Raw genomic sequence first — 14,282 nt, 5'->3', positions numbered from 1 at the left:
ACAAAATTACTACGGACAAAGTACTTCCCAAAGTTCAGAAACTGACCACAGGTGAGATGTGTTTCATTTGATATATTTTCAGTTTATTAACTCAGGTGCTAGTTGTCCTAGTTAAGCACTCTGAAGATGCATAAGACTTAGAGAGCATCAGGGAGAGAAAGGACTGGGCACAGTGCTGAGCTAAAATCTGCTGGAGAGGTCTCTGGGAGTACCAGAAGTGTAAGGTTTGGATACATGCTGCCAGAGCACAATGCTGACAGGCAGAGAAGTGTCAGGAGCTGCTTACAAGCATTCCTGCTGCTGCTCCCTCCCTCCCTGTCCACTGCCAGCTTTCCCACTTCTCCCCCAGAAAGCACCAAAGCAGGAGTAGCTGCGGGAGGTACCCCAAGGAAGTGGCCCAGACACGGCTCCAACACTGGGTGTCAGAACAGCTTCTGCAGAAGGACCGTGCACTGTATTCACCTTCCCAGTGAATACAAAACAACTGAGAGACAACACAAACCACATCTAGAACATGAAGAAAGGTTGTTCCCATAAGGAAAAAAAAAAAAAAGAAAAAAGCAAGCCTCTGTCCACAAAGCTAAACTCTTCCCCCGCTCCTCTAAAACAGAATGTTTGTATTTAAATTGTTTATTGGGTTGTCCCTGCAAGGAACTGGGCACTGTACTGTGTCTGGAAATTGTTTAGGAGAGCACTAAATAGCAAAATAACATCAGAGAGAACATTAACAATTATCTAGTGCAAACCAGCATAAGGTAGCACTCAATCCTTGTCAGGGCCATGCTTAGTTTGTAGTATAAACATGAACAGTAACAGATGCCCTACGCTGCTCAGCCAGAGGGTAAAAACCAGACGAAACTCAAGCAGACATCTCCTAATGTTTAGACTCACTTAAAAGAAATGTGTGGAAATCCAAATTTGGTTCATCCCAGTGTACTTCCCCAATTATTTCCAAATAAGAGCACAGATGTTTTATCAGGTTTGCATGAACTGATTCACTTCTACAAAAAATCTCACTAAATTAGCCACAAAATATTTCCAAATTCCTGCATACTTTACTTATATTTAAGTCTACATTCCCTCTACACATGCACACATGGTTTCTCTAGACAGATGAAACAAGCCACATAAATGACACAAGTGACACCGTAAGTTTTTCCTAGTCTGTACATGAACACCCATACAAACCTACCTTTCCAACAAGTCAGCAAAAAATTTATCATAGAACATTTGTTCAAAAGAACTGTGTTTCAAGAATGTGATTTCCTTCAAGAAAATAACAACATATCTTCTAAAGCCGTTGAAGTAAAGAATTCACTCCCACCCCCCCCAAACCTTGAAAAGTAAATGAACTTTTCAGAGTTGCAGACTACCGAGGAACCAAGATGATCAATTTGAGATGCTTTAAAGTGTCTAAATCCATATACTTGTAATTTATGACCTAGAAGTCTGAAACTGTTAAATCTTGACATCATGCATTTCAATGTTTAATTAGGACATATCCAAGAAACAAAAGCTTCCAATGGAAAATATACTTCCAAGAGATGTAAACAATTAATTTCTTTAAAGATGTCTCTGCAGCATAAGAATTTCCATGATGTTCACATTTTCTATTCAGCTCTCTTAGCAATACTTATTACAAGCAGTATCAAACTTGAAATTGCTGAAGCTGCCTTAGATAGAGCTACAACATCAAAGAATTTCCCACCAGCAAGTGTGCAATTTGTATTATTTTCTACTTTGTATTTTTATAAAACAAGATTTGTTGAAGTGCTGTGCCTAAAACTGAAAACATTTGTGGGTTGTCCCCTTATTTACACTTTCCAATCTGGCTGTATCATTTCCATACCAGTAAGACCTTGTTGGCTCACCTTTGTTTCACTATTATTCCAGCCCAAATGTGCCCTTTGCCCTAGCACATATTTCAGCTCAATTATGTGACATACTCTCTCCTTTCAACTTCTGAATCCTTTCGACTTCTGAACTTTTAAATTCCAATTCCATCCCACTAAGTGCTTTATCCATCCTCATTCTTGGATCATTGGTAAATGTAATGGAAGTTGCCCCCCTGCTATCTAGGACAAAAACTTTAAAGTAGGTGGATAATTTAAAAAAAAAATTCTAAATTTAATCTGTGCTAACACCAGCATGGTTTTCAAAACAATCTTGCACAGATTTTGTGAGTCTTAACTTCGACCATGCCTACCTGCAGACTGTCATAAGAAGAGTAACAAAAACTTTTTTTATAACAAATCTAGATGTTGTATTGATATCGGTCTTTCCAAAAGACTTTTAAGAAAAGTTTGACAGCTTTGACAAAACACACCTCCAAATTCCAAGGTAATTATAACCCATCTTGTTTTTTTCTAGTATTAATAAAATTTATCCAGTATTTATCAAGGAAAGTTTAACCAAATGGTAGCAATTTCCCAAGTTCTTTCTTTTTCCTGCTTAATTCTTGCTCTGTCATCTTCTGGCTTCTGTCATCAGCATTCTAAAGAGAGTGGAAAGAGAGGTAAAAGTACTTACAGGTTTCCTAAGGAAAAAAAGAGATAGTGCTCCAATTAGGGGCATGTCTCCAATTAGTGGTTCCAGGATAACCCTCATGGTGCCATGGATCTGTGGAAGAGGAAAAAAAGACAATGGAACTGACTTTAGTTCAAGTTTCAAATAAAATTTATTTGCTGACAATGCTCATACTTCTAATTAAATTCTTGCTTATGGATGAATTATATATGTGTATAACTTTACATGTCATCCAAACCAAAAAAACTTCACACAAGCACTTAACAGTTGGGCTTACAAATTCATTACATCCATCTACGTGCTGCTGTGTCATGTTAGTGGTAATTTTGCTAAAACTATGAAGTAGATTATTTATAAAGTTCGATGTAAACAAACATGCCAAAAGAAACAAGAAATAGCAACCACAGGTAATAGAACAAAAGCAAGTAAATGGTCATAGGTATGTCAAGACACACACATGCAAAAAAGCAAACTAATTTTCCTCATTAGAGAGAGATCTGTTACCAGAAAGCTAAGAAAATTTCAGAAACAACGTCAGAAGGCAAGGCTACTAACAGTAATAGTACCTAAACTAATAATTGCATCAAATACTGAAATATTAAATAAAATAAAAATTTTAAGCTCCATGGTCCCTTTATGAACAGACAAATCACATGAATATTGGCTTGATGTGAAATTATCTCCAGCTTTTCTACATCTTAAAGAAATGTTACTGAAATTAGTATGCAACATCAATACTATTCAACTGAGAAAAAAAGTAGTAAGCAACAAAACTACACAAATACTTATAAATTATTTCATCAGAAAATAATGATTCAGTGATATCAAAATCAAAATGTTGAATTTTACCTGTATACTTTTCACACCAGCTCTGCAGAAGTATCTCTTGATCTCCAAATCAATTTCACAGTTTCCAACAAAACTAAACCAAAAAAGAAAGTATACCTTTCACTTTTACAGACTAAAATAACCTGTTAGTTCTGTTTTGCACTGTCATGAGAACATATTTTTTATCTCAGTCTATGCATAAAAAATGCATGTTGAAACATTAGAACATAGAACAAAGTCAAGCCTGTAAAAACATCCCCTTCAAAGTGTCACCACTGTCATCAAAAGCACTCTAACTAATACCTAGGTAAGTTATCATCCCCAGAAGAATGCATAAGAGAAAACACACAAGTGGCCTTACTTTTGGGAAATAATGGACACAGAATTCCTGCTCCATTTCAGGAAAACTCTCCATAGATATCATTGATAGTACATGTACCCAAATCTACTCTCATCTAATATAACCATGAGCAGCACTAGACAGAGATGGTGGTTATGCTGAAAATGAAAGTTGTCTGAAATATTCACAGACTTGCAAACCCAGTCATATTTAGAATTTCAGTAAGCTGGGAATGCTGAGCTGAATGATCCTTTAAGCAAGTTTTAAGCAAAAGAAAGTTGAGTCCTTTCTGAAGGGAGAGAAGGCAGGAAGCAAATTAGAGAATAATATATTAAAAACAATGCAAGGTTTTCCTTGAACAGTTCTTGCATCCCATTTTTGGGCATGAAAGGTCAAGTAACTGACATTTTGCAGATGCTGCCCTGTATCTCAGATTTGAAGAAGATGGTAAAAAGGAAGTCTCATCTTTGATTTTGTTACAAGGCTACAAGATTATTTGCAAACAACTCAGGCTTGGATTTTTAGCTGCTTTTCCTGAAGCTCCATACAAGGTTAAGCATATACAAGCAAAACTGAGCAATTTTTTTCCAAGAACCGCTGGTGCTGTGAGACACATTGGTTCTGAAAACAAACAAATTCTGAGACTCAACAAGGAATTCAGGAAGAAAGCTTGAGACTGATTTAGCAAGGGAACTGGTCAATGATTCTACAGGATGAGAACTAAACCCAAAACCCAACAGATTGAATACCATGCTACATTTAGGGAGAGAGAAGCTGGATGACCAGACTAGCTAAGAAGATACAGGTCGTAACAGAAGGACAAACAAAATCTGAAAAGTTTTCTGAACAGACTGCCCAGTTAAACAAAGTGGAAGAAGGAATTAAGTGGGATGGAGATAAGGCAGCTGAAACTAAGCCAGGCACTGCTGGAAGCAGGGAGAAGTTGTTTCTTCTACAGGGCATCCTGTTCCAGATTCTGCAGCAGAGCCCAGGTTTCTGCACATGAGGTTCCTCAGGCCCAGCCTATAAAGTGAAACACTGTTCAGTCGTGTTTAGGAGGATGATAGAACCTTATTACAAAAATGTCTGGGAGATTGTGAACAAAATGGAGTTTCCCCATGGGCCATTTTAGGATCAAGTCAAGACAATATCAACTACTTTCACAGTATAAGCAGTACAGCACACAGAGGACTCCCACTCCCTCCCTCTCACAACTGACAGCCAGGAGGAACTATCAGAAGAAAACAAAGGTAAGAGTTGCTGCATTTTGGATATCCATTATTCAAATCACCTGTAGCCTCCTCTGCTTTGTGTGTGGTTGTGCTGTCTTGTGGGATTTCAACAAATACAAATCTTATCAATCCCTTAAACAAAAATAAGTAATAGCACCAAGATTTTCTTCAAAAACTTATTTTTTGACTATTCAAAAGATAACACTATGCAAAATCTTTTTTGTTCAATGACCAGTTTGGGGAACTGGAAGACAGCAACATGATGGGGTCTCTGTCAAAGGAAGCTGACAGTTGCTTTCCTTGGAAAGAATGTAATGTGACTTTACAGTTTAAAAATAGGTATATAATTTTTAATACACCATTTAAAGCGATGTAATTTCTATTTTTAACCCATCTAACTATATATAGAGATAGTAAAGATATATATAAATACACTTCCACATAAATATGTATAATTGCATAACAACATGACACGGAGAAGCAAGGTCAACTAAAACCTGCAACTGAAACCTCAATCTCTACACTCTGTAGCATCAGAACTATTTGTGTTATGAAGACTGGGAAGCTCGTTTGAAAATCCATAACAACATGATGACAAATTGAAGTAAAAATAGTAACAAACTGCATTTGAGAGTAATAAGTCAACAACTTTTAACCTTATAATAAAACTAAACATGTTTTTATCCCCTAAGATATTTGGCCGGGTCCATGAACTGTCGATGCTGTACCCTATTCCACTTTAATATAACATACTACTTGAAGGTTCATTTAGTAAGCAAATTCTGTACATTCAGATCCCAATATCCCAGAAATATTTATGACCCCTATTAAGGTACAGATCACTGAGATAGATGGCAGTTTAATGAGGACACTCTCATAGGAATATAACAGCAGCTGTACTGAATCAAACCAGAAGCACAATATACTGCATCTGGTCATTGTAGCCCACAGAAGATACATGAGAAAAAAAAAAAGGGGGGGGGGAAAAAAGTTAAAAAAACCATGAAAAAGCAATGAATAGGAGAAAATTATTTCCTATCTTACAATGATGTGATTCTGTACAGTGGACTATCTTAAATAATTATTTTTAGAAGGTCTTTAGATGGACCCTATTTTTACATCTGTCTTCTGTCAGTACAATGGTAGTGAGTTTCTCTATTCAAGTATGCCACAGGAAAAAAAAAATATTTCCATGCATTTAAATCCACAGCATAAAACTGTTTTAGTGCCTTGATTTTTTTGCTTCATGAGAAGGTGAAGAAGCTCAGTAATAAGCTATTAACAACCCCCACAGAGTTTGGCTTCCTACAGCTATTCTAATGAATGCTTAGAGATTGTTTTCCTTCTCAACTCTATTTAGGGAATGAAGGGTTTATAGAAAGCTCCTAACTTCAAACTAATAAATAAATTAAAATTATAACAAAATTATTTAACTGGAGTGAAACTGTTCTTTATAATCTTGCAAAACTGCAATGAAGTTGCTTCCCTAAGACATAGTTCAGTGTTGGTATCTGTACATAACTCAGTGCCAAGAACACTTACTACAGAGACATTTATTCTTCCTGTTACTACTGAAACAATCTCAGTAATGGACCATCAGAGGATACATAAAATAAAATATTAAAAATCCCCAAACATCAAACAGTAACAACTGATACTGTGGTGCTCTCTGTCTTAAACTTGCATAGTCAATCCTTTGAAAAAGAGCCCTTTCCAAATGAGGTGTCAAGGAGAAGGCTTAAATATGAAACAGGACTTCCTTTGATGATGGTTTTGTCTAAGCCTTAATTCCTGGAAGCTACAACAGTCACTCCATAGCCCTTGTTTCCATTTTCTTCCTGGAAGCCTATGCAGCCAGCAGCAGGGGCAGGCTGTTGGGCTAAACGGGCTCAGTACTATTATTGTTATTTAAACTACTTCAAGGAATTTATTTCAGTCTTTTAGACTGGATTCTACTGCAGCTGTTTACCACTTCTCTAAGTAGGCTGCAGTGTAATGTAATGAAACAGGTCTAGGTAACAGGACATTATTCCTGAAATTTTTGTACAAACCTACTGGCCTTCTACTTCATGAAGATGAGCAGGAGTTAAAAAAAAAAAATAAAAAAAGGAACACTAGATTTACCCTGTCCTCCTGTGGGAATAATTCTCCTTTAAAGGGCAAAAATGGTTTTAGAAGACTTGGCCCCCTAAATGTCTCAAAAACAGCTTCTCAAAACCAATTTCTTTGCACTGTGTCCACAGCAGTCAGACAAGATTGTTTTCCTGAGGGCTTATATCTGAAGAGGTGAGGCTGTTCTCACAGCTGCTGTCAGAAGTGGCAAAGGGAAAACTGAAGGAAATTTCTCCCTTAGGGCTAACACATCCATCCAGTGAAATAAGCTCTCAAGAGTCAAGTCCACTGTATTTTGTCCAGCAACACCAATCCCTGATTTGGATAACCATCTTTTTCCTAAAGAAATAAAGTTATTCAGTTCAATAGAGATTGGGCCCTGCCTCTGAAACCCAAGGAAAGAGCAAGCAGCATCTTCTCTTGTCCCGCTGGGGCAAAGGTAGGGTAGATCTACTCAGAAACCTATATAAAAGGGGTCATGATGAAGTGGCAAGGAAACCTGAAGCAATGGAGAACAGTTATTCTGGCTTTTTATATTACACAGATTTATTTGGTTGGTGGTATGAGCAAAAGTACTTCTGTAGCTCTCATATTTTCTAATACTGTGTTTATAAAAAAGTCTAAGTAACTGAGAAAAGTAAAAAAGGCAAAAATCTTGTATCCTGAATTTTAGACTAAATTTAATGGCAAAGTTTCAATACATTAGAAAAAAAAAATCAAAGATAGTGCTTTATCTTTGAAAAGTATTTTTTTATTAACCAACGTGACTTTAAATTATGCAGTCACGCTGAGTTGATATTCCATTTCCCTCAGATAAATACTATTTACAGCATGCAGTTCCTTCCTCCAATCATACACAATTAGAACTAACTGCATTTGTGTAATGAAGCAATTCTTCTCCTTTCAGGCCAACATAACTGACAAATCAAACAAAATACATATTATAAAGCTTGGACACCACTGTAATATGGTAATAAATTTTACCTGATTTGAAGATCCAAAATGATCTGCCTTTTGTCCACATTTTCAGTGTAGACTTTTACACCATTTATCCGCAGAGGCTGAAACAATGAAGTAAGTAAAAGTTGGATTCTTCTACTGAAATATAGCATATTAAGCTTTTAACTTTGAAATAAAGGTGAATATAGAAACATTCATGCTTGAAGTTAAGTATTGTTAAAAGGTGTGAAGCAAAGCTATCAATTTAGTTCAAACAGTTATTTCAAGGGTAAAAATTATCTTGCTGGGATCCACTTAACCACAACTGTTCTGTCAATTACCCTGGGTCCAGACTACTAGATCTCAAGATTTACAAAATGTTTAATATCAAGTTTTCCCTATTTCCTCTAATTTCTCTGTACAAGCATATGTCTAATACTCCCAAAGCATTCTTTCTGTGCAACTAAAACAAGCAGCTAAATTTAATTCACAAAAATGTAGTTGCCATAAGTGGAATTTAGTGAGAATGGACAGAAAAAAATCTTAATTCCCACAAGAAGTTGAGTCAACCACTTTGTGCTCTCTCTCTAAATCATGTGTTCACACTCTGCCTTCCTCATATAGAACCAACACATATAAATCAAACACTTCCAAGCCTCAAACATTCATCAAACTCTAGGCAGGAGAGCATGACCAGTGACCCCACTTTTAAGTTTTTCCTTTTTGGAAAAATCGTCATATTTCTATTTACATCTTTTTAGTAATTTAAGTAAAATCAAACTCTCACTACTGTCAGATTCCCACTGTGTTGGGGCTGTGCAGCTCACAGGATGCAACTAAATGAAGGCTGCAACAGAAAGTAAGAATAGCTGTTTGTCATGTCTGAGATAACTCTGTCCAGCTGCAGAAGGATACAGAGGTGTGGGAGCTAATTTAAACCCTAGTATGACTTAAAAGGAATGCTACAGTCTGTGATACAAGTCATATCTAGGGCAAGACAGAGGCACTGTGAAAAAGAATTTATAATTTAAAAAAAATAATAAAAAACCCCAACACACAAAAGGTAGTAAAGTACAATGAACTGTAATATATGTGAAATAGAGCCATGAAGAGAGAAAAACAATTTCCCTCTATCACACCTGAAACTTAACTTCAGGTTTCCTAACATTTGGGAGTGGGTGGGAAATATTTCTGTGTAGATTTGAACAGGCCACATGAAAATGGTATGTACAACAGGGTCTCTCAGAAAAACTTCACCAGACACTGACCTGATGACCAATATCAATCTTGGTAAAGCTGAAGGTACTGAGGTGGTTGTTTGCTCCTCTCACCGCTGGTTCTATGGTCTCTCGGAAGAGTTTCTCGATGAATTGGCAAATAAAAGGCCACATCTGTTTTACAGTCTAAGGAGAAAAAAAAACCCTATGTGGAACACAACTTTGCCCATAAGGAAAAAGTACTCTTTAAGGCACATGTAAGAAATTTTGTATAAATTTTAAACATAGGATGTTTTGATAGATTTCATTACAGACATAAAAACTGGTTACTTTTCACATGCAGGAAACCTTTAGGAATTCTCAATTTGCAAATTTTATACATTTGCACAAATCTGAAGCACTGGAAAAGGAGGAAAACAATATTATGAATTTTCTTCCTTTATCCCACAAACCCATATGCATTCAGCACTGATGCTGAATGTTAAGCAGAAGGATAAAGAGGGTTAAGTTTATTTGCATGTAAAGAGGAACAGGAAAAATGCGATAAGCACAGCTCTTAACTACATGCATAAGGTCTATAAATGTAAAAACTCTGATACATCAGAAAAGTCTGTATTACTTATTTTTTCTTACTATATTTTAATTGACTCTTTTTCTCCTATGTACTTTGAATGACAGGCAATTTAAAAAACCCCAAGCTACATAGATCTATATCTCAGATTATCACACACACAAAACAAAACTGCAAATTTCATTTATTTTTAGATTGTAGGTTAGGAACCTAGAGTAACTGGAAAGTATCCCAGACAAGTAGAAAATTAGACTGTGTTTACAGCTGCTATGAATTCTGCACAATTATAGCTGTCATTACTGTAATGCTACTTAAAATCATTTACAAAACTCACAATTTCAAGAGTATGAAAATAGATTTAATCTTTCTTGTGACTAACGGGATCAACAACCAGAAAATTCAAGTGTATAAAGAGCACATCAAGTTAAAACTATTCTGTTCTCTGATTATTGCCTCGCCTTTTATTTTAATCTCAGATTTCCCTCCTGTCTCTTCCCATTTGGAAGCAATGCTAATGTCTAACCCCTTACCTTGTTGAGCCATTCTGCCCTCTCTGTGTCTGGAAAATGGACCTAAAAAACCAAACACAAACACAAAACAAAATTAATACAAATACAAACCACTTTTTAGTTAACAGTGTCCAGACATTTAGAAAACAGGAAAGCTCGGACATCTCCCTAAGCAATGTAAACAGTAAACAACACATTAAGTAGTTAACATTCTTGAGTATTAGAATTCAAGCACATTAAAATATGAACTCATTTCTGAACTACATAAATATATACTTGGACTTGTACCTAACAGTAGCATCCGGAATAAAGTATTTCTGTAACACCATAACCAAACTTTAAAAAAAAGGCAAAAAAAAAAAAAAGCAAGTATAGCTGATACAGCTTGTGTCAACCAAATTTAACATATGCTTTTCAGGGGCTTTTAACATGACACACCCAACTGACAGGATCTTCTACTTCATTTCATTCATGCCACATCTTCTGCAATATCAATAAATCATAGCTAGAAATATTTGATCAGTGAAGCTGAAGCTCAGGAAAATGGATTTAAGTTCCAAAGACCTTCAAAAGATATTTTTAGTGATTTTTTTTTTTCTTAAACAACTGTAGAAAGCAGTAAGAAACAGCAGTGTGATAGTATATACACAGGACAGAAAGCACCCCTCACAACAGGAAAACATCAATGAAATGATGGAAGAACTGACACAGTTTTCCAGACACAGGAGAGCACAGTAGTAGTTTTACATTTCACACATAAAAAAAAAACCCCAAAACCCGAAGTTCAGTAGAAGCCAAGTTAAAAAACATTTCTTTAGAAACAGCTTCCAGAATGAGATGCAGATCACACTCCTCAAGCACAAAGAGCCTTTGAACACACTAAAAACCAATGACCTACATATAGTGACTTTCGTGAAGCCATGTCTCTACTTAACTGAATTGCCAAGTCTTAATCTCTTCATAGCACAGCAGATTGTACCACTGGCTTTACCAGCAGTTATTTTTATTATGCATATCCCAAATGTGAACAGTCAGTGAAATACCTATTTTTTAAACTGCATTTTCAACAAGACGAATTTGAAAGCAAGCCCCATTAATGACTTCTTGTTTTCAGTTTTTATTCAATTCTTGCATTAACAGTCAGCACTAATATATTCTTCATATACTCAATTTACCATCAGAGCAGCACTTGATCTCACCTAAGCCTCCACCTTTTAGCTATGCTGGAGGATTGGCCCCTGCAGCATTATCAATATTGTCAGTTATTCCTCTAGTCTGGTTTTTTTTCCAGTATTCCCAAGTCCATAACAAAGTCCTATGTTTTTACAGATTCTTAAAGAATTACAAATTATTTTGTCTTCCACTGTCAAGAGAGGCTCTTGGCAACTTTTCAAATTACATTTTTTAAGTATATCACATATCCATCAAAACCATTAAAAGTGATGCAAAACCATCCAATAATCTGCTTCACTGTAACAAAAACCAATCTGATTTATTTTACTACGTAAGTTCAAAGAATAGAATTATTAATAACAGATGGAGCAGTTTGGGAACAATGTTATTATATTTTATTTATTTAGAATTAATTTCCTAGAAAATTACGGTGGGTAGAATGTCAAAACTCTGTACTTAGAGGGTCTTGTGGACTTTGTTTTTCTCCTTTTTAAAAAACAAAACACAATTTCTTTGCATTTGCAACACAAGCAGGTACTGTGTGTACATGAACTTATAGCTGAACAGAGCTTACACTCAGTTTTTGTCTTGCAGGGTTCTCAAGTTGCTTCCAGTGGTCAAAAAGTTAAAGGAACAAAAACAACCAACACCATTAACTCCAATGCTAATAGATAATATTTTGATCTTTCTTCTAAAATGTTTACTTTCTGAATCTGCAGACAGAAGATGTGCCAACTCTCAATAATGACTTATCACTTATGCATGATGTTGGACCAATATGAATATTTCATTCTGATTTGCTTAGGAGAGGGAGCAATGATGTTCACAGGGTGGGAACTGAGGAGCTGTTCCACCAGAGGAGAATCAAGAATTACGTAATGCAAGAAGAAATGTCAGCAACCTGTTACACACTTAGACACACACAAGTCTCTGCGGCTGGATGGGATTCACCCAAAGGTACTGAGGGAGCTGGTGGAAGTGCTCACAGAGCCACCTTCCATCATTTACCAGCTGTCCTGGCCGACTGGGGAGATCCCAGTTGACTGGAAGTCAGCAAATGTAACCCCCATCTATAAGAAGGGCCAGAATGAGGATCCAGGAAATTATAGTCCTGTCACTCTGACCTTGGTGCCAGGGAAGGTCATGGAGCTGATCTCCTCTTGTGACAGTGTGACCCATTTAGCGGATGAGGGAAAGGCTGTGAATGTGCCTACTCAGACTTTAGTAAAGCCTTTGACACCATTTCCCACAGCATTCTCCTGGAGAAACTCGCTGCTCATGGCTGGTCAGATGCATCCTTTGCTGGGTAAAAAACTGGCTGGATGGCCGGGCCCAGAGAGTGGCAGTGAATGGAATTACATCCAGCTGGTGACTGGTCACAAGTGTGTTCCCCAGGGCTCAGTCCTGTTTAAGGTCTTTATCAGTGATCTAGATGAGCAGAATGAGTGCACTGTCAGTCAGTTTGAAGATGACACCAAGTTGGGTGGGAGTGTTAATCTGCTGGAGGGTGGGAAGGCTCTACAGAGGGATCTGGACAGGCTGGATAGATGGCCCAAGGCCAGTGGTCTGAGGTTCAACAAGGCAAAGTGCTCTGTCCTGCACTTGGGTCACAACATCCCCCTGCAGTGCTACAGGCTGGGGGAAGGGCAGCTGGAAAGTGGCCCTGTGGAAAAGGACCTGGGGATGTTGGTCAACAGCAGCTGAACATGAGCCAGGGTGTGCCCAAGGTGGCCAAGAAGGCCAGTGGCATCCTGGCCTGTATCAGGAATAGTATGGCCAGCAGGACCAGGGCAGTGATTGTCCCCCTGTACTTGGCACTGGTGAGGCTGCACCTCAAATCCTGTGTTCAGTTTTGAGTCCCTCACTACAAGAAAGACATTGAGGTGCTGGAACACGTCCAGAGAAGGGCAGCAAAGCTGGGGAAGGGTCTGGAGCACAAGTATTAGGAGGAACAGCCAAGGGAGCTGGGATTGTTTAGCCTGGAAAAAAGGAGACTCAGTAGAGACCTCATCGCTCTCTACAACTACCTGAAAGGAGGTTGTAGCCAGGTTGGTCCCTCCTCACAAGTAAAAAGCAACAGGATGAGAGGAAATGGCCTCAAGTTGCACCAGGAGAGGTTTAGATCGGATACTAGGAGATGTTTTTTCATGGAAAGGGTTATCCAGCATTGAAATAGGCTGCCCAGGGAAGTGGTAGAGTCACCATCCCTGGAGGTACTAAAAAAAAGAAAATGCAGCTGTGGGACTTAGGGACATGGTTTAGTGGTGGAGCTGGCAGTACTAGATTAATGATTAGACTCCATGTTCTTAGAGGTCTTTTCCAACCTAAATGATTCTAAGATTCTACAGCCATTGTAACGAACAGCAACAAAACAAAATAAAAAGAAACAACAAATTAAACACACAGACGAGGAAAGGGAAAGAAAATTCATGAAAATACCAAAAGCAAACCTGCCTGCTGTAAGTAATGCAAGATATAACAGTTGTCATGTTCACAATTCATTTTTAGTCTTCTGTACAAGTATCCAGTTGACATTCAGGAGAAGAGACACACTAGACTGAGAGAGGCTTCCCATTCTAAATATAACCTCAGCCCAGATGAAATTCACTTTCCTCCACAGGGTGATCCAACTTCCCATATTCAGATTATAAACTCCCCAAGGCACAGCCCACATTCCCTGCACCATGCACACAGCTGAGATCCAGTACATCTGTCTGGAATGAGAAAAAGAGGTAGCATCTCTCTCTTGCACTTATTAAGCACCCTTCAGTCCAGAATTATGTAGGAACACTTGAAAAAGGTTGGGAAATAAGCTAGAGGAGACAGATACTAATA

The 14,282-nt window shown here is 37.6% G+C and overlaps 1 protein-coding gene across 3 annotated transcripts in view; it reads right to left on the bottom strand.

Moving 5' to 3' along the window:
* Positions 1-14,282, bottom strand: part of ESYT2 (extended synaptotagmin 2) — a 78,577-nt gene that overhangs the window by 37,817 nt on the left and 26,478 nt on the right. For all 3 annotated transcript variants that reach the window (XM_027648439.1, XM_027648440.1, XM_027648441.1), the window contains exons 2-6: positions 10,296-10,337; positions 9,246-9,380; positions 8,023-8,099; positions 3,376-3,448; positions 2,530-2,619 (exon numbers count right to left, since the gene is read on the bottom strand). In XM_027648439.1, the coding sequence (XP_027504240.1) occupies positions 2,530-2,619; positions 3,376-3,448; positions 8,023-8,099; positions 9,246-9,380; positions 10,296-10,337 (417 nt within the window). The remainder of the gene's footprint in view (positions 1-2,529; positions 2,620-3,375; positions 3,449-8,022; positions 8,100-9,245; positions 9,381-10,295; positions 10,338-14,282) is intronic.

The sequence above is a fragment of the Corapipo altera genome, unplaced genomic scaffold (genome assembly GCF_003945725.1).
Source record: "Corapipo altera isolate COAL_440 unplaced genomic scaffold, ASM394572v1 47, whole genome shotgun sequence".
NCBI lineage: Eukaryota > Metazoa > Chordata > Aves > Passeriformes > Pipridae > Corapipo > Corapipo altera.
Note: the sequence above shows the minus strand (reverse complement) of the source record. Positions and strands in the feature narration are given on the sequence as shown.